This window comes from Eleutherodactylus coqui, chromosome 3, assembly GCF_035609145.1.
Source record: "Eleutherodactylus coqui strain aEleCoq1 chromosome 3, aEleCoq1.hap1, whole genome shotgun sequence".
In the NCBI taxonomy this organism is placed as follows: Eukaryota; Metazoa; Chordata; class Amphibia; order Anura; family Eleutherodactylidae; genus Eleutherodactylus; species Eleutherodactylus coqui.
The window spans coordinates 18,606,577-18,633,473 of record NC_089839.1 but is presented as its reverse complement, the minus strand read 5'-3'; the positions used below and the strand labels follow the sequence as shown (position 1 = coordinate 18,633,473).

Sequence of the window (26,897 nt, the reverse complement as noted above, 5' to 3'; positions counted from 1 at the left end):
ATTGTGTTTATAATACACATTCAGTCACATGGCAGACCTCTTTTCTTGACCCATTGGACTTGGATGACTCTGATTCTCCCTCATCATAACTACCTTCCTGGAATGCAAATGGATAATGGTATCGTGCCTCTGTAGCGCCACCTATTGGTAGATAGCTTCCCTATACGTTATTGTCCAACCTTCTGACAGGCCTTGTAATATGACTAAGGATATAAGCCAAAGTCTTCTCCATAAGGTAACGACACCCATCTACAGACAGCTGTTTAGAGTTTCTTGCCCATCAACAGCACATACAGAGAAGAGCTCTGGTTGGCCGGGTGACAAACGTGATACCAGCTGCAATTTGCATATTAAATTTCCCAGATGAATGGCCTATAAGTCTCCTCCTGTCTACTTGGCGCTCTCCACAAGACATAACAGTACCCCTGCCGTACTGGATGAAGTTGTCAGATCTAATCGTCTCATCACCTCCTAGGTTTGGAATAATTCTTGGCACGAGCAGTCCTAATAATCTGGACCTAATATAGACTTTATCAACAGATATTCCTGCTGTAAGGCAACATCTGCTAAGACTATGGCTTTCTTGAAGACTAAGGAAATGCCCAATGGCCGCGATGTATAGTCAATGATGAGAAGTTGTATGTACATAAACTGCTGGGCTCTGAAATTTTTGGTGACCCTGTTCTTAAGCAACCGTAAGTTGCCAAGCGTATTTTTAGATCTACGATGAAAGTTGGGAGGAGGAGGAGCTGACTTGTACACATTTATGAGGATGGGGCTTTAGTTAATGCATGAGAAGGAAAACTCATTGCAAAAAAAACCAGATAGTCTCTAGAAAAAAATGTCGCCCCTATGTGCATGAAAAATCAATACACGCATTCCACTAAGGTTTCCATAGCCTTAAAAGGGATTCTGTCACCTACTTTTACCCCTATAAACTAAGCTTATAGGCTGAAAGTAGGTGGCCCGCTGGGTCCGTGGATGTGTTATACTTACCTCCCCTGTCGTTGTCCCCCCACTGTCAACACTGAAAACCAACACGCGATGCGCTAAGACTCTGCCAGTTCTAATTTTATAATGGACAGACTACTTAGCAGTACCACTCAATGCACAGCAGCAACGGCTTTTCGGCACTGACAACAGGGGAACGATGGAGGAGGTGAGTATAACGCATCCCCGGACTCGGTGGGTCACCTACTTCGACCCTATAATGTTAGATTATAGGGCTAAAGGTAGGTGATAGTCTCTTTAAGATCAATTAGTAGCTCTACGAAAAGTCTCAGTGTAGCTTTACAGTAAGGTCACACAAGAGAGCATTGAGGGGCCCATGGCCAAATAAAGTGGCTATTTAACAGTCTCTCTAAAATCTGCGGTGGCTGCTTGCTGTGTCGTGTCCCTCCCTATCAGGGTTCAAAATAAAATTACCCAAAATTACCCAATCATCCATCCATAGTCTAGAAGGACTGTCAGGATGGAGCATAACTCAAGGGTCGTTGTCTTCTTCTCTCCTTTCAGTCTAAGACGATGACTAAAGATGTTGGTAACCTTACACTGAATGCCCCCTTTATTACAGCCCCCAAGCCTCACAATTAGAGCTGCCTTGTATGAAAATTAGAGCCGTGACCCCGGAATGCAGTATAAAATGTGTAAATTCACACTAGAAGGAAAGAAATCCAGCAATCTGAGCGACGTCCAATTGGGGTTGGTCATAGAAGCTAGGCTAGTTGGGGTCAGGATTGAACTTCTGAGGTTTTCTCATACAGTAGTAAAAAGAGTATACCGAGAATGGCACGATCAAGGAAAACATCCAGTGATTGTGTGAATGGAAACAAATTGTGGAAGAAAGGGGTCAGAGGAGGATGTCAGGAATGGTTCTGATGAACAGTGCTGCACAGACAATCGAATACAGCGTTTGTGTTGTAACTAATGTGTCTGAGCACACAACTCGCCGTTCCTTAGCACGGATGGCCTATAAAAGCAGACGACCAATGCCAACGCCATTGTGTCTAAGAGAAACAGAAAGGCGAGACTCCAGCAGGCAAAAGAGCAGAAACATTGTATCACTCAGTAGTGGCAAAACATCCCCTGGTCAGATGAATGCAGATTTGTGTTGTGCGATACTAATAGGAGGGTCACAATTTGGCGCAAGCAGCAAGAATTGATGACGCCTACCTATCAGGCTGGTGGAGGGGCAGTAATGGTGTTGATATGTTTACTTGGCACGACCTAGGTCCTCTGATTTCTCTGGACGGATGCCGTATTGGAGCGAATCTTCATGCCCGATGATCATGATGTGTGAAAGCTACTTTACTGGAATGCTTGTGATCAGATTGCAACTGGTTTATATGTCATGAAATGAACTCTTTCTGTAGTCACTAGACAGAAAAACGAAGAGAGTAACAATTCCTAATTCTTTCACCTCCACCTCCTGCCTGACATAGAACAGAGCACAGTCATCCCAAGACGGAGCAAGGTTTCCCACCATAAATCTTTACAGGATTATGAATTGCAGAATGACTTTGCAAGGAGTATACTGTATCTGTCATAGCAGAACAGGCTAAAGCTTCCCATATGTGAACCAGCAATTAACCCTGCTGCTCCTCCCCAATAGGATGCAAGTTCAGCTGGGAGCAAGAAGTGAGAAACTTGAGGAGAAAAGAAGAGCAAAGCCTCTACAATAACTCTAACAGCTGGAAGGAGGTTGTAGCGGACGGCAAGAGGTAAATACTGGATATGTGGGTCCTAAATCTAATATATGAGGAGCACTCACTGGCACTTGGGAGGTCTCTTCCCCAACACCCTGGTGCATCCTGGGTGGTTTGAAATCACCACAGTTGGCTTCTGACGCATGTTGAGGGTTAATACTCCGTTCACGTCTGTTTATCAATACACAAAACAATGCAGAAGGCAGCATCTCACACCCAGCCACTGCCTCCCTGCAGTAACCAATCAGATCCCAGAATCCGGCAACAGCCAGTTGACCAGTTTCCTGCGTTCAGGGTATGCTGATGTGGGCTGAGGTTATGATTGGTTGGCCTAGCCAGAAGAATTGTCTTGGAATGTATATAACATTGTTCTGACTTCCACTCCTTCCAGGGAACAGTGCCAGAAGTGGGAATCACTGAATGGGGAGTCTGTGTGGCTCTGCCAGTTTCTCAGGAGATGTCCAGATCCCAAGGGAGGGTGATGGGTCTCTTGAAGCTCCTGAGAAGCTTGGTTTGCAGATGTTTAGCTGGTATGACATCCACTGACGCAGCTGATCTACAACCAGCTCCATACAGACTCTTGGTGGAAAGATTTCCCTGTTTTAAAGTGCAATTGTCATAAAAAAAAATATTATGTACAGAATAGACGATTCTAAGCATTTTTCTGCAATAGCTTTTGTCAGCCTATTCTGTACATTTTCCTTCAAAATCGCTAGTAAAAGTCGTTGCTAGGGAAATCCGGCTTCGTGTAACAGCTTAGCAGAAGAGTTCGCTTTAGCTGTGCCTGCACTGTTCTCTCTTGTGCAGCTGCAGACATTGCTGTTCCCACCTAGTAGAAGCCGTGACACAAGGAATTGTGGTTCTGAAGACCAAAGAAGGTCCAACATGCTACTAGAATTCCGCCGCGGAGCCCGTCACGGCCGTGTGCAGCCGGCCTTATTGAGGGTCAGAATAGGCAATAAGAAGCAATTATTTATTTATTTTTTTAAGTAGTACAATGTAATAAAAACTACCGTGTTTCCCCGAAAATAAGACAGTGTCTTATATTAATTTTTGTTCAAAAAGGATTAACTTTTTTTACATGTATAGCTGCCTGGACACTATTTAAATTGACTTTTTTAATTAACTGTTAGCAGGGCTTAATTTTGGAGTAGGGCTTATATTTCAAGCATCCCCAAAAAGCCTGAAAAATCATTTTGCATCCTCAAAAATTCTGGAAAATCATGCTATGTCTTATTTTCAGGGTATGTCTTATTTTCAGGGAAACAGGGTATATACATTTAATATTGCTGTAATCCTAATGACCCACAGAATAATGTTAACATGTGACGTTGAATGCTGTAATGACTCTGTGCATTTGAGGGGGTTTTGGACCCCACTTAAAATTTTTTTAGGTACTTCAGTACTTGCCACTAAATGGCACCAATGAAATATACAATTTGTCCCGCATAAACCCTCCTACAGCTATGTTTCGTGGAAGGTGAGAATGCAGAGATGGTCTTCATCTCTCGTCCGGAGTGGGGAACAGTTGCAATGACGACCTGTCATGACCTACATTACTTGATCAACCCCTTGATTTGATAGGACCCTAAGCAATTTTTTATGTCTCTTGTAGGGGTGCTGCAGGGAAATTGAGAAATTGAACACCTACTTTAAGTTTTCCCAAAGTTTACAGCCGATCGTCGGGGTCCCAGCACCTTTCTAACACGTAGGGATTTTGTAAGCCAACCTCAGGCTCATCAACTGGTCCAGAGAGAGCGGGACTGGCTGCTGCCGCCATGTATGGCCGATTCACATCACCTATAGATAACTGGGGCTTCATGAAGTCATACCACTCCATACACTATGTTGAGTGAACATGGAATAGTTATGCTATATTAGCTCTTTACTGAAGAGACTTTCAAGGAATAGTATAACAAGCGGTCTCTGGCGGAAACAGCGTATGGCAACGGCACTCAATAGTAGCTTGGCTCTACTCAGTCTATAGCAATTTCTCTTCCCAGGCATTACTCATCCAGTGGAACTCCAGCTCAGCCTGGCAGTAGCTTGGCACTCAGCAGGGGTATCACCACTACGCCGGCTACTTCTCTACACGCTCAGGCCTGCTCAGCAATGTCCTCCTCAGCACAACTTATGTATGAGCATGCAGCTCAGCCCTTCTGTGTTTCGCTCCAACACCCTGCGCAACCGTGCTGGAGTCATATTCTCTGCACGGGAACCCATTACTTAAAGCCCCACTTTATTCCAGTGGGTCCTGACCGAGACCGATGCATTTATGACACATGCAGATTCTCCTCTGGATTTATAGGATGAGGGAGGTGGGAATAGAAGGAGAGCAGTGGGATTACAGGGAAACATTGTCTTCTCTTCTTTTTCTGCGCTTAGAATGAAGCCAGTTCTGCACAATTACAGGTTGCAGCCGGACCACCATATAATTACCGGATATTCTGAAAAATCACTGTCATTTCAGGCTCTTCATAGACCTGTGATTGTGTCCTCACAATGGCACAAAGGTTCTCCTCAGTGCACAACAAGTACTGGGAGATCGCAAGGAATAAGACGCATTTACAGGGCTGCATCGCTGTCTTAGATCTGTCATCCCATCAGTGCAGGGCACTAAGGCCGCGTGTTCCTGTTTTCCGGGTGGAAGCGAATGGGAGACATCTCTCCCTCTAATTGGTGTACTTCTATTCTGTATAATGATATAATCTAAAGTTGGTGCGTCATTCTCTTGCGAGGTGGTAGCATTGTGATTCCAGAGGAGGATATGGTCTGGTTTACAGAGCAACTCCAAATATGGTAGGGCAGCACATATGCCCAGGCGACTATATACGTCACGGCACTAATGTGTCACTTTAAAAAAAAAAAGAACAGTGGTCACCGCCAGATACCAAGGACCAAGTGGAGGAGATGGAAGCCCTGGTTACGGTAGACGGTGTGGATGAAAAGGAGCATCCAGTTGAAGAAGGGATCCTATAAGCCACAAATTCCAGTCCCAGAAGGAGAGATTGTGTCTGGTAGCTGGCTCAGTAAAAGGAGGTCAGCAGTTGTGGAATCGGAGGACTAGCAACTGTGCTTGAATAAGTGGGTTCGGATGTTGATGACTGGCCCTATGAAGGAGAAGACTCAAAGACACTAGTATGCTAGACTGCCTTCTGGTTCAGCATTGTCCATGGGTATAGTTTTGGAGAGCAGGATGATGGAGGAGAGCACCTGTTTGTTCACTGTCACTATGTCAACCAAGATAACCTGACTATGTGAACCTATATATCAGACTACAAGGATGCAGAGGATGGTTGACCACAGGAATAACCCAAGCCCAATCAAAACTGGAGTTCTGGAAGCAGATGCTGGTTGTTGACCCAGGTGTTTTGTTCCCATTCTGGCTGTTGGACCAGTACCCCCACCCTGTTCCCAAAGGGGGGCCAGATCCTTTATGGAACTTTGAGAGGAGAAACCAAAATAAACAGCTTCTTCCTGTTCCTCCAAGAAGGATGTAGCGTGATCCACTGGCATAACCATAGGGGATGCGGTTGCAGTCGGGCCCAGGAGCCTTGGGGGATCCATAAGGCCTCTCCTCTCCATATAAGGAATCCAGTACTATGAATAAGCCATTATAGTTGGGGCCCTGTTACGGATTTTGCATTGGGGCCCAGAAGCTTCAAGTTACGCCTCCGGCGTGACCTTTCAGTGTAACCCCACTATGACCAGCACCGGGGGGCTGATCTTCATTTGGGCAAGCTGCTTGGATGTCCTGGTAAGTGGCTGCCAGAGAGAGGGCTAGGCAGTCTATGAAAGCCCTCAAGGCACCAATCTCGGTTCCACAAGGTAATCAGTAGAGACTCTGATGGCTCTCAATATCAGACGTTACTGACTGTATTATGTTCTACTGTTCTGTTCCACTGTTGGCTACATGGCCTGTTCTAGACATAGAAATCAGAGGTCGCTAATCTTGTATTCGGTTATTGTAGTATCTGATATGTGTAGAATTACCTGCTACGTTATGGGGGATGACAACTCCAAAAGAGGTGGAGGAGAATATAAGAGAGGGAGGCATCTCTCCGTCTAATTGGTGTGGTCATTGGCAAAGGCCAAGTCTCCCGGTGTGAATACCACCACCAACACACTTTTGTAAGTTGTCCGCCCGACCAGGGTTGTTTGTAATCTTATTACAGTCAACTTTGTTCCCATTTCTGCCACCAATAAATACATTTCTGCACCATTCAAGGTCAGATTCTTCCACCTGTGATATTATGATCGGTTGCAGAGACTACCCAGTCACGTTACATGAGGATGTTATTGTAGGGTATTCTGTACTTAGATATCCCGCCGCACATACTTGCACTATATCACTTGTTTTCTGAGAGTGAAAATTCCAGCACTTGTGAACTGATTAGATTACAGCTGGACTTTCTGTTGAGGAGAGACTCTCCCCAGCGAGGAGTGTAGACTCTGAACTATCCATTGCTGCTGACACTTGTGCTCTGTAATCCTGCTATTTCCATTTTTACCCTCTTCTACTGCCCCTCGAAGGGGGCCTAGAGATAATAGCCCCTGCACTAATAGTCAATTACCTTCTTCCTATTGGGGATCTATTAGGCTGATTTAATGGCCATCCAGAGGATCTGTTACCCTGATATACTCTCCATGCTGAGGATCTATTACGCTTAATATACTCTCCCTGCTGGGAATCTATTACCCTTATATACTCTCACTCCTGTGGATCTATTACACTGATATACTCTCACTGCTGGGGATCTATTACCCTGATATACTCTCCCTGCTGCAGATTTATTACCCTGACATACTCTCCCTCCTGTGGATCTATTACACTGATATACTCTCACTGCTGGGGATCTATTACCTTGCATACTCACCCTGCTGAGGATCTATTCCCATGACATACTCTCCCTCCTGGGGATCTATTACCCTGATATACTCTCCCCGCTGCAGATTTATTACCCTGACATACTCTCCCTCCTGGGGATCTATTACCGATATACTCTCCCCGCTGCAGATTTATTACCCTGACATACTCTCCCTCCTGGGATCTATGACCTTGATATACTCTCCCTGCTGCAGATTTATTACCCTGACATACTCTCCCTCCTGGGATCTATGACTCTGATATACACTCCGTGCTGCAGATCTGTTACCCTTATATACTCTCACTCCTGAAGATCTATTACTCTGACATACTCTCCCTGCTGGGGATCTATTACCCTGACATACTCTCCCTCCTGCGATCTATGACCCTGATATACTCTCCCTGCTGCAGATTTATTACCCTGACATACTCTCCCTCCTGGGATCTATGACCCTGATATACTCTCCCTGCTGCAGATGTATTACCCTGACATACTCTCTCTGCTGGGGATTTATTACCATGACACACTCTCCCTCCTGGGGATCTATTACCTGAAATACTCTCTCTAATGGGGATCTATTACCTGAAATACTCTCTCTAATGGGGATCTATTACCCTGATATACTCTCCCTGGTGAGAATTTATTATCCTGAAACACTCTTGCTCCTGTTGATCTATTACCCTGACATACTCTCTCTGCTTGGGATCTATTACCTTAATATACTCTTACTGCTGGGGATTTATTACCTAGACGCACTCTCCCTCCTGGGGATCTATTAGCCTCATATACTTTCCCTCCTGGGATCTATTATGCTGACATACTTTCCCTGATGAGGATCTATTACCCTGACATACTGTCCCTCCTGGGGATCTATTACCCTGACATACTGTCCCTCCTGGGGATCTATTACCCTGACAAACTTCCTCTCCCTTTTTGGGATCTATTGCCCTGACATTCTCTCTTTGCTGGGAATTTATTACACTGACATATTCTCCCTTTTGGGGATTTATTACCCTCCTATACTTTCCCTGCTGGGGCTCTCTTAAGACCAGGAGATGTGCTGTCAACAAACAGAAAGAGCTGCTTGGCTGGGAAGTCCTCAGGTAGGCGCTACACTAAACTCACCGTGACGAACACCGCAAGGCTGGTCAGGTCTATTTTTTTTGCAAGCCCTCATGGGAACCGAAGGAAGAAGGGCTTGTCACAGGCCTAACCAGGCGGCATATGTCCGGTTGGCACATGCCCAGACCACATTATCTCTTATGCAAACGGACCGTTATTAACACAAAACGTCAGCAGGAACAGCAGTAGTATCGTTAGTGGCTTCAATCTTCTGGCGCTGAGCTTGGTGCGTGGACATATTGGACAGTGCAGACTTTTAGTCAGTAACACAGAGCTCCTTTCTCGGTGTGCATTGCGTGGGATACGGAGTCTCTTGGTTGCAAGCATCACGGCACTCATGGGTGGCACCATCGGCAGGATGCCCTCACCTAGGTAGCAGCAGTCTCTGGCACTGGTGGCAGGTCTACTGCTCAGGCCTCCCTTCTGTCTGGTGGGAACGCTACTGCGTCACTACTCTGACTTCCATTCTCCGCCATGCTGTTATTAGCTTTTGGGATATCCTATTCTCGCGGTAACAATCCCTACATTCCCCCTGCATGATCACGCCACTCCGCTGAGCAACCTGGAGGTACAAAAATGTAAAGAAGTTACCAAAAAAAACCCAAAAGCATTTTCTTATCGATAATAAAGTCTATAATTGACAGGGATATGCCAATACTATGGGTTGGAACACAAGGATTTAACCCCCCTTACAATGCAAGTATTTTTATGCTGACAGGGGGCGTATTCACCCGGGTCAATGAACGTTCCCATGTGGATCATTGGTCCGTGTAAAAGGACTTTTCTTCCTACCATGACCTCCTCTGTCAATGGACCAGAGATTACGTCTAGTCTGCTCCTTCACCTCTGTGCTACTTTCCTCCTCTTACTTCTTTGCCTGCTTCGGTCTCTTTCCAACTTACGACGTGCCAGTCTGCAGGTAGCGCTTTGACCTCTGATAAACATATTATAAGGCCTCGTGACTGTGGTCCGTGGACATATCACACGTTCTCACCTCAGTGCATCCTCCCTGCCACCAATCACAGATAATCCGCCGCAGATTAATCGCATTGACATTAACCCTTATGGCACAAAACTGGCTTATAACAAGGAGCAGGGATAAGCGGATGAATGGGATTATTACCGGAGGTTCCCTTTATATGAATCTCTGCTGCTGTGGAGAATCGTACTGAGCAGCCAAGATGTAGAGGTAATAATAAAGAGGAGCCAGGGGTGCAACCGGAAACTCTAGGGCCCCAATGCAAAATCCGTAACAGGACCCCAAATCTAGCAGGTGCCATTTATACTACTAGTGCCATGTTATTTACAGAGCATATCCCCCATGTACGAGGCCTGGGTGCGAATGCTACCCTTACATCCCCTATAGCTATGCATCTGCATATCCCAGATTATGTGATTCCCCCGTAATTCATGGTCTACAGATCTGTGGGATACACACCTTATATTACAGGGGTCCCTGTAGAACAGGGAAATAGCGAACTGGTCAGAGTTTGTAAGGTTTTACTTACAATGTACAAACGGGCCCCATTGTGCACGTTAATAATAGGGCCACTGTGCCGGACCCATTAGATGATTATTAGGGGTAGGCGAGCGCTGACAGGTGAAGGTAGGTTATATGGAACTATGATGAGCTATTAGTATAGGATATTTGGAAGCATGAAAGCGCCAACTTACATGAAGATATACAGCAGGATTACAAGTCATAACGTGAACTTATAGAACTACTTATATGGAAGTAGAAAATCTCTGACACAGTACCGCTCTTGTTCATGGGCATGTCTGATACTGCACCCCAACCACATATAAGTGAATACCAGGCATGTGCACAAGAGGGGCACGCAAGCTGGGAAAACAGCAGAACTGTTTCTTTGTAACTCAGGATAAGTATAGGATAAGTAATGTATGTACAGAGTGACTCCACCAGCAGAATGGTGAGTGCAGCTCTGGAGTATAATACAGGATGTAACTCAGGATCAGTACAGGATAAGTATTGTATGTACACAGTGACTCCACCAGCAGAATAGTGAGTGCAGCTCTGGAGTATAATACAGGATGTAACTCAGGATCAGTACAGGATAAGTAATGTATGTACACAGTGACTCCACCAGCAGAATAGTGAGTGCAGCTCTGAAGTATAATACAGGCTGTAACTCAGGATCAGTGCAGGATAAGTAATGTATGTACACAGTGACTCCACCAGCAGAATAGTGAGTGCAGCTCTGAAGTATAATACAGGATGTAACTCAGGATCAGTACAGGATCAGTAATGTATGTACATAGTGACTCCACTAGCAGAATAGTGAGTGCAGCTCTGGAGTATAATACAGGATGTAACTCAGGATCAGTACAGGATCAGTAATGTATGTACATAGTGACTCCACCGGCAGAATAGTGAGTGCAGCTCTGCAGTATAATACAGAATATATCTCAGTACAGTATCAGTACAGGATAAGTAATGTATGTACACAGTGACGCCCCCAGCAGAATAGTGAGTGCTGCTCTAGAGGATAATACAGGATGTAACTCAGCATCAGTACAGGATAAGTAATGTTAATACACAGTGACTTTACCTGCAGAATAGTGATTGCAGCTCTGGGGTATAATGCAGGATGTAACTCAGGATCAGTGCAGGATAAGTAATGTATGTACACAGTGACTCCACCAGCAGAATAGTGAGTGCAGCTCTAGAGTATAATACAGGAGGTAACTCAGGATCAGTACAGGATAAGTAATGTATGTACACAGTGACTCCACTAGCAGAATAGTGAGTGCAGCTCTGGAGTATAATACAGGATGTAACTCAGGATAAGTGCAGGATAAGTAATCTATGTACACAGTGACTCCACCAGCAGAACAGTGAGTGCAGCTCTAGGGTATAATACAGGAGGTAACTCAGGATCAGTACAGGATAAGTAATGTATGTACACAGTGACTTCACCAGCAGAATAGTGAGTGCAGCTCTGGGGTATAATACAGAATGTAACTCAGGATCAGTACAGGATAAGTAATGTATGTACACAGTGACTCCCCCATCAGAATAGTGAGTGCAGCTCTGGAGTATAATACAGGAGGTAACTCAGGATCAGTACAGGATAAGTAATGTATGTACACAGTGACTCCACCAGCAGAATAGTGAGTGCAGCTCTGGAGTATAATACAGGATGTAACTCAGGATCAGTACAGGATAAGTAATGTATGTACACAGTGACTCCACCAGCAGAATAGTGAGTGCAGCTCTGGAGTATAATACAGGATGTAACTCAGGATCAGTGCAGGATAAGTAATGTATGTACACAGTGACTTTACCTGCAGAATAGTGAGCGCAGTACAGGATATAAGTCATGCCGGACAATAACATTGTTCTATATTTTCCCTCAGGATGTCTCATGTATTTCTGTTCTGGGTGGAGGAAAATATTGAGCAAACCAGTGACATTTTCTCCACGATGACTGATGAGTTCTGCTGTGTGTTATCAGCCTTTCCCTTATCTGCTGGAAATCCGTAATAGTGGAGAGCATTTATGTCACTTATCTGTGATCTGCAGAGCTTTCACTTCCAGTCACTTCACATTACAAGCTTTAAAGAGAATACGTCACCTATATTCTTTTACTAATGAAAACCAGATAGAGAAACGTCTTCCATTGTTGTGATTTAGTTTTATTTCCCGACTAAATGGAAAAGAAAGAAAAGAGAGAGAGCGCTCGATTCTGATATGTTCAACGTCACAGTGCTTGTGGGTATAATATATTTTAGTTGCTCCATTGTCTGGGCAGATATAGAGATTGTCTGGTTTGCCGACTCTAGAACACGCAACATATAATTGTCCATGTGAGAAGCAATCCGTGTCTAGATGTAAACCGCACGATTCTAAAGATTGGCCCACAGCTTTGTTAATGATGATTGCAAACGCCAATCGAATTGAGAATTGGAATCTCTTAATTGAAATGGCATATCTGTTGGAATCATAGGAATGTGAGGAAAGAAGACATCTTCACCTTCGAAAGGTCCTGTCAAGATTCTTGCTTCTGGGACCTTGCTCAATAATTTTTTTACTGCAAGACATGTGCATTGTAGGATTTTTAAAATTTGTAGTCTGTACATGACTGTGGGGGTGGTCAACTTTCCAGAGCTACATTTAACAGCATTTACAGTCATGCTTTGCAGCAGCTTCGTAGGCCATTCTCTCAATGGACAGGAGTGGAGCCAATCACTTTGTATGGCAGACTGTTCTAGACACACTGTGACCTGTGCAGGGAGGGGGAGGAGGTAGTCCCAATGGATCACCTCTTGTGACTGGTGGATCCCGTGTTATCTACATATAGGTGTTACCTCTCAGTGTAATAAAATAAGCAAAAAGCTAATGATTACACTGGGGACCAAAAGAAAAATGTTTTCATTGGTGTTTGGAATTTTAGACCTTATGACTTGTGGAGAATATGCGCACCTCTGTTTCTGAACACATGGATGTAACATGAGCATCAGATTGCAGGAGCTGCAGTCATTCTGGATGGATTTCCAGATTAATGATGGAAATAATGAACAGGGTGAACGATTTCACCAGGAAATAGGGACCGTGGAAGAACAGGACTGCGGACGATGGGATACACATATAATGGCGGACTACTGGTGAAACATCCACACGAATGTCCAGGAACATCTCATCGCAGGAAATCACAGAAATGTAGTTTCATCCACATCTCAATGAAAAAATAATTGTTTTATTTGTGTTCTAGGCTTCTTGGGATTTATGTTTGTACCTTCAGCTTTTGATTGGCCGTCATTACATATATAATACAATATGTGTGCATGGATACATTTATATGGACATGCGTCATATCCTGATAAGCAGACCTGATGGAGAAAGAGTAATGACACCTTCAGAATCCATGACCCCAAAATACCCTAATAAAGTTCTAACATCTCAGTTGCCAAAAATTGTCTTCCCCAGGAGTTATCATTCGTCGTTCCATCTTGGTGCGTGTTTAGGCTAAACGTTTATTAATCGCTCCTTCTACAATCACTCTAAGATGATGACATTACTCCTCTCGGAGGATAAGAACTTGCATGATGGATTACCGTATCCCTCAGACTGGACCTCTTCAGTTTTTGGTGCTTTCTTCAGCTCTAGTTAGCTCTATATTTATGGTGGTGACCTAGAACAATTCCGAGACTTCACCATGTTGAGATCCATTGTTCTCTTCTGTGTCTCGCTTTTCTCCATAAATAGAAAGAACATTCCCTTTCTCAGAAAAGACCATTTTGGGCCGCCGTCCGCAGAGGCCATTGACGCCAGAGGCCTATGGCGACACCAATTTGTCCGTCTCCCGGCCACCCAAAATGTCTGCTCCGAAAGCCGGTACATCTCTTCAAGCAGAAAAGCTCTAATCATGGTTTGTGCTAGCAAGCCAAGAGCCACATGAAGAGGTTAGTGTAGGCACCGCGCCAGAAGGGAGATTTTCAGTTAAGGAGGAAACAACGAAAATCACTGGAACTGCTCAGAAAAGCCAAATGTTTATTTTTGTCGAGATTTCTATTATTTTGGTTCTTTCCACCTGATCGTTCTATCTGGAAGAAAAGTCCTGCAGAGAATTAACCCTCCATGGTTCTGTGAATAGTTACGAAATTAAAGGAACTCTTCAATATAGGAATTATAGGATGTTGCCCATTGTAAATAGCGTGCAGCACTTTAGTGGGCCACAGAGGGACCCTATAAGTAAGTGGGGCCACAGAGTGGGGCATTATAACAATCAAGGCCAGAGACGGGACAGTATAAGCAAGTGGGCCATAGAGTAGGGCACTATTAAAAAAATGGGTACCTGCACTGTAATCACTGTGTAGAACTGGTATCCGACTATTAATTAATGTACTGACTGCACTCTATAGAGGTATACCAGAGCTGAGTCGCTGTACCGGAGCTCACCATGTCATAAAACTTGTTGAAATTGGATCACTACTGTGAAGGGGTTACTAATGGGTACTATTACTGTAAGGGGGTCACTAAGGGGCACTAAGATTATGAGGGGGCACACAGGGTGTGGTTTAATGCAAAATGGGAGTGGCCTGCCATAATGAAATTTCTACTGCAGAAAATGTCCTTATTTTTTGAACTAAGTTGGTGTGTAAAGTAGTTTACAAGTGCTACACCAGGGGTGTCCAACCTGCGGCCGGGGATCGTGCTGAATATGCCTCAACAAACACAAAATTGTAAACTTACTTAAAACATTATGAGATTTTCTTTACACCATCGGACGTTATGCGTTTGTAGTGACTTAGCGAGGCAGGTGGGCATTCATATTCCATTATTAAGGGCAGGGGCATTATGATTGCATACACAGTGTGCCCCACCGCCACCAGACCTGGGAGACGAGATGAGGAGGCAGTGGGTGGCACTTGCAGCCCTGTGACTGTCTGACTGATTGGGTCACTCCGGGTCCAGCGGGCAGCCTGCGGAGGTGATTCTTCTCCATGCCCTCTCGAGTCCTGATAGCTGCTATCCACCATCAAGGTGAGGACTAGAGATGGTGGTCTCATTGTGGCCACTAACACTGTGTGTCCCACCCTTGTGATCGTCAGCTGCATGTGAGTCTGGACAGGTTCCTGTGTGCAGGTAGAAGCAGGCACTGACTCCAGTCTGAAGTCCATATGGCCTGGCCTCACCGGGGGCTATTTGGAGGATGATGGGGGTTGTTTGGGGGGGCGGTAGAAGTTTTTCTTTTACTTTTAGATTTTAAAAAACGTAAAAATCATCGATGACATAATAACTTAGAAATGTACATTTCTGTTTCACTGATCACAAACTTTGAATTTGCTCAACGATTTTAAAGGACTCTCCAAATGGGCTGCTGCATAATTTGGATTATTATGGGAGGACTTTTTTGCTTATCTGGTGACAGATAACATGACCGCTATGCACGGATTTGTAATTTTTTTTTGCTTATCCGCTTTAGGCCAGCTTCACTTGTCCGGATTCCCATTCCTATTGACTTCCATGTAGAGGATCCGCAGCAAATCGCACGCATTGAAAGGCATGTACTTCCGTTTTTTTGCTGACACGGATACAAATTGCGTATTCCGCGAGCAGAGGAAACGTCGCAGCTGCATATGGGCCATGGGTATCCGCATCATCGCTAAGCGACAGTGTGGGAAATACAAATATAGGGAAAAAATTCTATACTGCCCATGACCATGGTTATACACAATGCAGAAACCACAGGTATGCGGGGTCACCTGCCAGCTTCACAGGATGTGGAATCCGACCCGGCCGTGTGAAGCTGGCCTTAGTTAGTGATTGTGTATGTAATATGCGGCCAAGACAACTCTTCTTCTTCCACTGTGGCCCAAAGAAGCCAAAAGGTTGGACACCCCTGTGCTATAGCATCACGTCATATGCTAAAAAACTGGTGCCGGATTCCCTTTAAATGTCAGTGTAAAGTTTGCTGCATCTGTGCAGCTCCTATCAGAGTATCACTGTGTACTACAGATAAGGAAATGGAAAGTACATTCCTAGAGAAGCAGAGAACCAACAGATAAGTACAAGGTAAGTGTATTCCTGGAGGAACAGAGACATGTAACAAGCCAGTGCTAACCATATGCTGTGTACAAGGAATGACAACCGCTGTAATGCCTCCTGGGTCTATGTACTGCTGCCGATACACTGGATACAAGGCAAAGTGTGCACAAAAGTAACAAAGTATCTAATGGGATGGGGCAAGGAATCACAAAGTATAACTTTGTACATTTTTTGCACACCACAAGTTTCCTCCATAATGACAAGAAAGTCCCAGTTGTAAATTCAGCCCTGATTAAGATCGGATCCACTCATCGCTCCTCGAAACGTCAGAGATGGGTGGGTTCTGAGGATACAAACTATCGCCTGACCCCAGGACACCAGACCATGTATTATCCCAAGCTGTAGACATGAGACGCCCCGGAGTCCTTTATTTCCTACTGGGAGGTTCCAGGCTGTGGTATGACTATCAGGACCCAATCATTCATCCCCCATGCATGTGCGGCAGCAGCAGGTGTTACCAGTTGGGACTACACAATTTTTCCTTAGTGTGACGACCCTGAATCACCCAGATTCCCCATAAATGAAATATTTCTGTCGTTCAGCTGGAAACAACAGTCACATTGTCCCTGATTATGAAAAGCTGAAGGGAAAACGCTTTATACGTTTGATGCATAAGTAGGAAAAAAACGAAATCACTAGAAACAAAGGACGATATGAGCTGTAATACTTCCAGCGGTGTATTGTTACAGCATTGTTACACTGCGGAGGAGGAAGAAAAGAAGCAACACAAATAGCAAACTCCAATTTATACACAAATACGAACATGAAACCGAATGACGTTAATCTGTGCAATTATGTATTTCCTCCTCTCCTTTGCCCTGGTGCCAGCCTTCACTGTAGAACTGGCAAGAAACAGGCTATTTACGGGGGTATAAAGAGTACAAATAATAGTAACATACACCACCAAAATAATACTATGGCCTATATGCTACCAAAATAATACCACCGTACAGTACCCATATACTAACACAATTAAAATCACTATAGAGTATCTATATTCAACTAAAATTCTAAAAAAAAGCAAAGTGCCCATATACTACCAAAATAATACCACCATACAGCTCCTATGTACTAGTAAAATAATGCCATTATACAGTACCAATATACTACCAATAAATACCGCCATACAGTGCCCATATGGTACCAAGATAATACCACCATTCACACTGCTAATATCCCTGCCCATATACTGTGAAAACAATACCACTGTATAGTGCATATATGCAATCAAAATAATATCACCATACAGTGCTCATAAGGAACCAATATAATGCCACCATTCACACTGCCTATGTACTATGAAATTAATACCAACTGCTCATATACTACAAACAATACACTACTACCATACAGTGTCCATATGCTATCAATATAATACCACTAAACACTGTCTATATGGTACCAAAATAATACAACCTTACAGTGCCCATATTCTAACACAATTAAAACCACCAGAGAGTGCCTATGGCAGCAAAGAGGCACTAAAAACCTATAAGGAAATAAATAAATAATGTAAAAATCAGATAAAAGCAGAAAAGATGAAGATAGGCTTATTTCCAAAGAGAGTAAAACTAACCATAAACTGTTCGTCAACTATATAAATAGTAAAAAAGATCAATACTGAAAGTGTTGGCCCTTTAATAGATAATGTAGGAGAAATTGTAGAGGGTGATGAGAAGAAAGCAAATCTATTAAAAAGTTTTTTCTTCAGTGTATTCACAAAGGAAAATGAAATGTCAGATGAGATGCAGAGTGATAAAGTAAACTATTAAATGTCACCAGTTTAACCCAAGAAGTGCAAAGCTGCCTTAAAAAGAATAAAATAGACAAATCACTTGGTCCCTGTGGCATACAACCCCAGGTTCTAAGGGAATTGAGTAATGTGATAAACATTTCTTATATTTAAGGACTCTATGGTGACAGGATCTGTTGCACTGGATTGGAGCAAAGCCTATGTGGTGCCGATATTTAAAAAGCAAACCTGCAAATTACAGGCCAGTAAGTCTGACTTCTATTGTGGGTAAAATGTTTGAAGGGTTTCTAAGAGATGCCATCCTGGAGGAGCTCAAGAAAAAGAGCTGTGTAACTCAGTATCAGCTTGGGTTTATGAGAGATCGCTTCTGTCAAACCAACCTGATCAGCTTCTACGAGGAGGTAAGTTCTAGACTGGAACAGGAAGAGTTACTGGATCTTGTGTATCTGGACTTTTCCAAAGCATTTGATACTGTGCCACATAAAAGGTTGGTCTATAAAATGAGAATGCTTGGTCCGGGGGCGAGAATGTGTGTAAGGGGGTAAGTAACTGGCTCAGCGATAGAAAGTAGAGGATGGTTATTTATAGTACAGACTCTGATTGGGTTACTGTTACTAGTGGGGTACTACAGGTGGGCAATATTGGAGGGGTCACCGTTACTAGCGGGGTACCACAGGGGGCAGTATAGGCCCCTATTATTTTTAATACCGTGTTTCCCTGAAAATAAGACACTGTCATATTAATTTTTGCCCCAAAAGAGGCACAGTGTCTTATCTTTTTTGGGGGAGGGCTTATACTCACCTGGTCGGCAGCGTCCCGATGCCTTGGGATGGTCTGCAGCGGTGCTGCGGCAAGCTGCAGTGTCCTCCGCTCTGGCCCTCGATCCAATTACAGCGCTTGCTTTGCTGGAGGCGGGGTATTGAAAGCCCCGTCATCAGAAAGAAGCTGAAATGTCATCGCAGAAGACACTGCAGCTTGCCACAGCGTCGTTGGAGACCATCACAAGGCATCAGGATGCCGCGGACCAGGTGAGTATAAGCCGTCCTGAAAATAAGACACTGTGCCTCTTTTGGGGAAAAAATTTATGTAAGACAGTGTCTTATTTTCAGGGAAACACAGTATTATGTCACACAATAGCCAAGTAATACTGGCAAACACTAAAATGCCATATAGTGTCTATATGATAGAACCAACAAGTATTAGTACAAATATATTATTGCCAGTCACTCTGTACATAATAGTTGCAGCCCCAGTGCCAATGCTACATGTAACTGTATAGTCATATTGTGCAGGCACTTAGCCGTTCTCTTGTCTTATTTCCAATCCCTTATTACTTATTTTGTGGAATATTTACTCGTTATTATCTATAACAACCAAACCAAATGCTAATGAGCTTCAGATAAGATCAAAATTACGCAGAAAACACAAAGACTTCACCGGCAATGCCCGGATATGGACGATTATACTGGAAACTTTCTGCTCTGCTCAGAGATAAGCTGGGATCAATTCATCTTCATCACTGCCCACATTATAACAGCTTTATATATCTTATTATATGCAGACGTTACCCAGGTTATACCATCATGCTTCAAATCATTATATACTGGATGTATAAATTATACTGGCTGTACATATATAATTATATACAGGATATACCCAGGTTATACCATCATGGCCCATATCACTATATACAGAAAATGTATAACCTTATGCCAGCTGTAAATATATAATTATATACAGAAGATTCCCAGGTTATACCAACATGCTCCATATCACTATATACAGGATGTATAACTATACCAGCTATACATATATAATTATATACAAGAGATACCCAGGTTATACCATCATGGTCCATATCACTATATACAGAGAATGTATAACCTTATGCCAGCTGTAAATATATAATTATATACAGAAGATTCCCAGGTTATACCAACATGCTCCATATCACTATATACAGGATGTATAACTATACCAGCTGTACATATATAATTATATACAAGAGATACCCAGGTTATACCATCATGGTCCATATCACTATATACAGAGAATGTATAACCTTATGCCAGCTGTAAATATATAATTATATACAGAAGATGCCCAGGTTATACCAACATGCTCTATATCACTATATACAGGATGTATAACTATACCAGCTGTACATTTATAACTATATACAAGAGATACCAAGGTTATACCAGCATAGTCCATATCACTATTTACAGGGGGGATTAATAACTTATACCAGTTGTACATATAAAATTATATACAGAGATACCCGAGTTATACCAGGATGGTTTATATCGCTATATAGAGGGAGATAAAAACATACCAGCTGTAGATATATACCACTACATAAAGTAGATATATATAGAGTATACAACTGTTTAGCATAAGCCATCAAAAACACTTCAATGCCACCATAAAAGTCCATCATGTTGTGTGGAGGTTTCTCCCTGCAGGCTCTGGAAGGCAGAATAGGAAAGTTGTAAAATACAGTGAATTCAGGGAGGAATGGGAAACGTTTGGTACCATGTTAGCCAGAAGAGCAAAATGTGATTGTTCCCGGCAAGATAAACCAAGTAATCTTGTAGATAGGATACCTTTTAATGGTTAACAAAAATACATGATGTTAATGCGAGCTTCTGAACCAACAGAGGGTTCTTCAGGCTAAAATTAAATAGATTTGAAGATTGTGTGTGTATATATATATATATATATATATATATATATACTTATTATAAGGCACAGACATGGATGTGAATAAGTGCAAATTATTCATATCCATGTCTGTGCTTTGTCATAAGTATGTGTGTATTTCCATTAAAAGGTATCATATCTACAAGACTACATGGTATTTCTTGCTGGGAAAACTCACATTCAGGGAGGAAAACCTGCTGCAAGTTACAAGAGAACTGTCATTGTGGAGGGACATTTTCTGAGACAGAGACTTCAAACCTCAAGCTTCATATAATAACGTCCTGAAGAATTTGTGACTGGACGTGAAAATAGATATCCCCTCTCGCTCCCCATCTACCTGCCAGAGAGTTGTGAACAGTTTTGCAAAGAATGTTGAAGGACTTCATTGTCTGTCCATGCAAAGCTGAGACCTCCCTGTACAGACTCAAGGCTCTGACTACTAAATATTTACTTGAAAAAAGTTGAAATATTTGCATTTCCTTGCTGCTACTGCAAGGAAAATGTGCAGTCAGCAGCAGTTTCCTTAATTTATGACCGCTCATCAGTCCAGCTTCACTAGAAAACAGGTAGTCAAGATGACACCATTAATTTAAGTGGGTATACAATGAAACATGAAAATACCAAGGGTGTGAATACTTTTTAACACACTGTTAACATGTTCTGCTCATGTCATTGATCAGGGCAGTATAACGCATGTGGTGCCTGGACCCAGCATATGTGGAGTATTTGGATTTTGTTTCAGTCATCTTGTTGGTGTTCTTTGACCTGTTATAGATCTCAGTATAAGTGCAGACTAGAGATGAGCGAACATTCCAGTAATTACTCGATCGAGCGCCGCGATTTTTGAGTACTTCAGTACTCGGGTGAAAAGATTCGGGGGGCGCCGCGGAGCGGGGGGTAGCAGCGGGGAACAGGGGGAGCCCTCTCTCTCTCCCTTTCCCCCCCACTCCCCGCTGTAACCCCCCACTCACCCACGGCGCCCCCCCGAATCTTTTCGCCCGAGTACGGAAGTACTCAAAAATCACGGATCCCCGGGCGAAAAAGGGGCGTGGCCGAGTACGCTCGCTCATCTCTAGTGCAGATGTTTATGGATTTAGAATCATAAGTGAAATTACACATAGCACATTAGGAAGTAGAACCTCGGGGGCAGAGGATAATCGAGGATAACTAAAGTCCATGAAGTAATATCTATGGTACTTATGTGACCCAATTACAAAGATATACACTGAATGATGACTTTGCTAGAAATCCCCATCTAGTAACAGCTGATCCTCCTTTGACCTTCAGAACTCCAGCAATTTGTCATGGCGTAGATTCCACTAAGTATTGAAATCGTTTTCTGGAACATTGGGCCTTTTGGACAGGAGGTTTCTTGTAGTTGTCGCAGGTTAGCTGGAGGTGCTGACATGCGTACTGGTGCAATATGTCTCCACCGGAACTATGGGTGGAGACATGGGTTGGCTGCTGTCAGTGACAGGGAACTCCCAAGGCATGCGGGTTGGCTGCTGTCAGTGACAGGGAACTCCCAGGGCATGCAGGTTGGCTGCTGTCAGTGACAGGGAACTCCCAGGGTTCACCCCTCCTTAGCTCCCCTGGTGCAGTGAGGACAGTAACGTTTCGCCATGTCTGCATGGAGAAGGCAGCTGTCTTTTCTTCCTCCTTCAGGGGGACGTGAGCTCCCCACTGGATGCATTCTCTGGCGTTTACACTGAAAAGTTGAAGGGCGTGTAACTTACCCCAACGGTGCCGCATGTCAGGAGCTCCACTCTGGCTGACCCGCTGGGTACACTGAGAAGTAGCAGGGGTTGTCAGTTACTGGGCACAGAAATCCACCAAAAGAGGAAGGCAGTTGCCAGCTGAGGAGCAGAGACAGGGGCTTTGCAGCATACCTCGGCCACAGCTATCCGCCGACAGAGAAAGGCAGTTCCCAGCTGGGGAGGGAGCCGGGACACGGGCTGACAGTCCTCGGGAGTCCGCCGGAAGCCGTACTGATCACTACTGGGCCTTCCCTGTCAGTTGGGAGTCCACAGAAAGCTGTACTGATAACAACTGGGTGTTCCTTGTCAGTCTGGCTGCCCAACCCATGTTTCCACCCATAGTTCCTGTGGAGACATATTGCATCAGTACCGCTGACATGTTCTGACCAGCTGACAGGAAGGGGTCATCGATTCATGCTGTTTGCACCAAATTCTGACCCATCAACTTGGTGCGGCAAAAATCTGGATGCATCTGACCAGGCAATGTTTCTAGACTGCTTAGTCATCCCATTTTTGCATCCCTTTTCCTGCTGCATTCTCATCTTTCTGTTGGTCTTACACACAATGTGCTACAAATACTCATCTGCTGCTATAGCTCATACGTGCTAAGGAATAACAAATTGTGCTTTCAGACATGTTAGTTGGAGCACCAACATTGTATTTGGCTGCTCTTGACTGTGCAGCACCTGTTTATCAGAACGGTTCCTTACATCCTTCTCTGACCCCTTTTTACAATGAATTGCTTTCATCGACAGGATTCACTTTTGCAGGATGTTTTTCCGTGATCACGCCATTCTCAGAATACTCTCCACACCATTAAGCGAGAAAACCCCACAGAGTTGGCAGTGAAATCCGACCCTGGCTAGTCTAGCAACGATAACTGGGCTTTGTTGGAAGTCTCTCAGATCACTGGATTGTCCCATTTTAATGTGGATTCACACTGAACCTGTTCCATGGAAAACTTGTCACATAATTTTATGATGCACTCCAGGGTCACGTTGATAATTTCCGTTGAGGAAAGCACCAACTGTGAAAGAGCCGATGTCTCTAATAAATAAGCCATTGAATGTATATGAGACATGGAGAGTGTCATTCATTTCTTCAGACTGTAAACAGTTGTTAATAGGACCCACATGCTGCTTCATGCCATTGTGACCTCATGTGTTATCTAAGGGAACAGCAATGGGCACTCAACTCACCCCAGGATTTCTCACAGGAGATTTAAAGGAACAATCACAATTTTTAGTCTTTTATAAACTTATGCATTAGGCATGTTGTCACTTTTTGCCCAAATCATTTGGCGAAGTCAGAAACAAAGTATCCACACCTTAGGAAATGACTGATACAATGGAATGGAACAAGATCAATATGTCACCACGTCAGTTAGTGCCTTCTTGAGTTCTTTTATACATGCAAGCCAGACAGCACAGCCAGGAACTATCCTACCTTATCTACAGATCCTGCTTCCTGTTTCTCCTGGGCCCCCACTTGTGCCAGTTTATGCAATAATACCCCGCTCTGCCAGGATAGGGCAGCAAGACTTCACATTTGAGTCCCACTTATTTGCTATTTGTTTGCTAATGTTGCTGTGATTAGGGGAGCTTGGTGCAGGTGGATACATCTAATTCTGGGCAAATCTTCCATTTAACCCTACAGGGGTTCCTTTTTACGGAAGGGAAGGAATCTATTGAAAGCTCTCGGGCTTCAGATTTGTGTTATGAGATGAGGATTAGGTCTCATGTCCATGGGCCTGCACGGTTTCCCCGTGCAGAATCCTGCAGCGAATTCCACCTAGCCCAAGACAGGAGGCCAGAAAATACATTATACTCACCTGTCTGGACGCTGCGGGGCTCTCCTCCGTGGCGGACGGATCTTCTTCTGCACAGCAGATGTGCGCGAGATGTTAGCAGTGTGCGGGGCGCGTGTGCCGTCTTTTTTTTTTAACTCCTGCTTTCCCATGGTCTCGCATCATGGAGACAGTGACAGCTGCTTCTGTACCGCAGATCCAGACAGCTTCCATTGGCTTCAACGGAAGCCGTCCATGCAGGAAAACCTCACAAAAATGGAGCATGCTGCAGTCGTTTTCCCCTGAGTGTGATCCGCACGCCGGGAAAAAATGACATCTGTAGGTATTTAATTACCTGTGGTGCCTAATGAGTCCCTATGGGCGCAGATCGCATGCACAGGAGACCCATGCGGTTTTGGTAATTCCATTTTTGCCATGGACATGAGTTCTCAGGCTGTAATATTGAGGTGCCTGATCCCACTCTATTGCTCAGAGCAGTGTGGCCAAGGTTTTATGGTTGTGTTTCTTTATTAACTCATCCATCAGTGAGCTGGGCAGTAAAAACACCATTATTACTGAAATTAATCAGCCGTGTATTTACTTACTTATCAGGATGTTAATGGTCACAAAGAAGGAGAGGCCACGTCACTATTAGTGATGCAGAGGACAGCACATAGGGTAGACCCAGATATTAGTATTAGCTGAGTTAAGGGTGCTTTCAAACTTGGGAGGGAACCACACGATTTCCCAGCGTTGAGAAATCGCAAAACAATGAAGCCAACGGCTTTCAATGACTCTATGCACATTTGCAATGTTTTAACGCTTGCGATGCAGCGTTAAATCAAAATTGCCGCATGTCCATTATTTTTGCGATCTCGCCCATTGTTTCCAATGGAGCCGGCGGCAGGGGACTCTCTGGAACGATGATTTTCAAAAAAAAAAAAAAAATATCTGTAGAAGAAAAAAAGAATACATCACCAGGGAAGCGTTGTCATCTCTGGCATGTCTTTTTGCTGATCCCAGCACTCTTCTTCTGCTGCTATTCTGGCCGGGGATTAAAAATCACTGCCTCCTGAAGCGCTGCCTCTGATTAGCTGAGCACTGTGACCAATCAGAGGCAGCGCTCAACATTGAATGACAGCTGAGCGCTGCCACTGATTGGTCACAGTGCTCAGCCAATCAGAGGCAGTGCTTCAGGAGGCGGAGATTTTCAATCCCTAGCCATTACAGATATTGATTATTTTTGAGGTAGGGCTTATATTTCAAGCCCACCCCAACCCCCCACCCCCAAATCCAATGAAAACAATGTGAGAAAATCACTATCTCCTGCCGTGGCTGTGATAGCCATGGCAAGAGATTCCTTCAGCTCTGCAGGGATGGGAGGCTGTTTCCCTGTGGAAATGCCTTGCATCCGGGGCTTCTGAACGATTGCAAGAGCGATATCACTCTCACTAGTGTGCGGCAGCCTTTAAGTACACTGCACTAAGGTGTAAGAAAAGACCCACAATGCACCATAAGTTCTTGCCATTTCCATTCTCCCAGTAGTAGAGGATTTCTGTTTGCAAACGTCATCACATCCCAGATGAAGTTGGATACAGAATCCTCCATGACTGATTGCACTGGGTGTGTTTGTGATTGGTTACTAATTTGTCCATTGGATGTTACCAGCTGGATTGGTTTTGGCCCATGGTTCGGATCGGTCCACTGATCTCCACGTCTGAATTTTTTGACATTTTTTTACTGAAAACTATATAAAAAATGGATCCCTACAAATGAAAATCAAATTTTCCAAAACTCTTGCCATAAGATTTATTAGGATGGTGTAATATTAACTTTTGGGGTCATGTTAGACATGCAGGGGACGTTATTATTGTGTAGTAATTTTTTTCCTCCTACATAAGAATCACACGAACCGTCAGGATTATTACAGAACACATTCATCAAGGGGATTTTCTAGCATTAGAAGAACATGGCTTGTTTTTCCCAGAAACAGCGCCACACCTGTCCATGGTTGTGTCTGGTATTACATTCAATTAAATAGAGAAGAGCTGAAGCAGTTTAAAAAAAAACTTCAGCTTTTCTCTGGACACTTGGCAACCAATCACGGCTGGTTCGAGGGGAGTTATCTTGTACACGGTTGATTATTAGGCTTTATTCACAATCGATGCAGAACAGGCTGCGCTATTTCTGCCAGGAGAACTGAGGGGAACAGGCCTTTTGATGGATCTATCTAAATGCATAGCTCAGTGATCCTCTGAAGCCACCAATACCCCTACCCTGTTTACCAGGGCAACAACCCCTGTAGCAGCGGTCATGGAGGCCGCACTGACTTGGAATATTTTGCGTTAAAATTGCCCGGTCCCCTTGACTCAGATAAGCGTCTCACATGCCGGTGATCTATATATATCTCCTGTTGGCTATCAGCATGGAAACAGTCAACAGAGAACCTAATAATTAATGGAACATTTCTTCCAACTTTCAGCGAGCGCTGTTATTTGGCGAGTTATTGACCGCGCTCCTGGGCTACAAATAACTCTTCGTTTGAGGAGAAGTAAAACACGTGGGATGAGAGCACAACACTTCTGGCCAAGACAAATGTTACAAAGAGGGAATTTCCCGGTTCTTCTTTATTA

The 26,897-nt window shown here is 43.9% G+C and overlaps 1 protein-coding gene across 1 annotated transcript in view; it reads left to right on the top strand.

The window, feature by feature from the left end:
- Positions 1-23,469, top strand: part of VEGFA (vascular endothelial growth factor A) — a 57,060-nt gene extending 33,591 nt beyond the window's left edge. Inside the window, exons 6-7 of the mRNA XM_066595241.1 lie at positions 2,612-2,720; positions 23,234-23,469. Of these exons, the coding sequence (XP_066451338.1) occupies positions 2,612-2,681 (70 nt within the window). The 3' untranslated portion in view covers positions 2,682-2,720; positions 23,234-23,469. The remainder of the gene's footprint in view (positions 1-2,611; positions 2,721-23,233) is intronic.
- Positions 23,470-26,897: the final 3,428 nt, after the last annotated feature.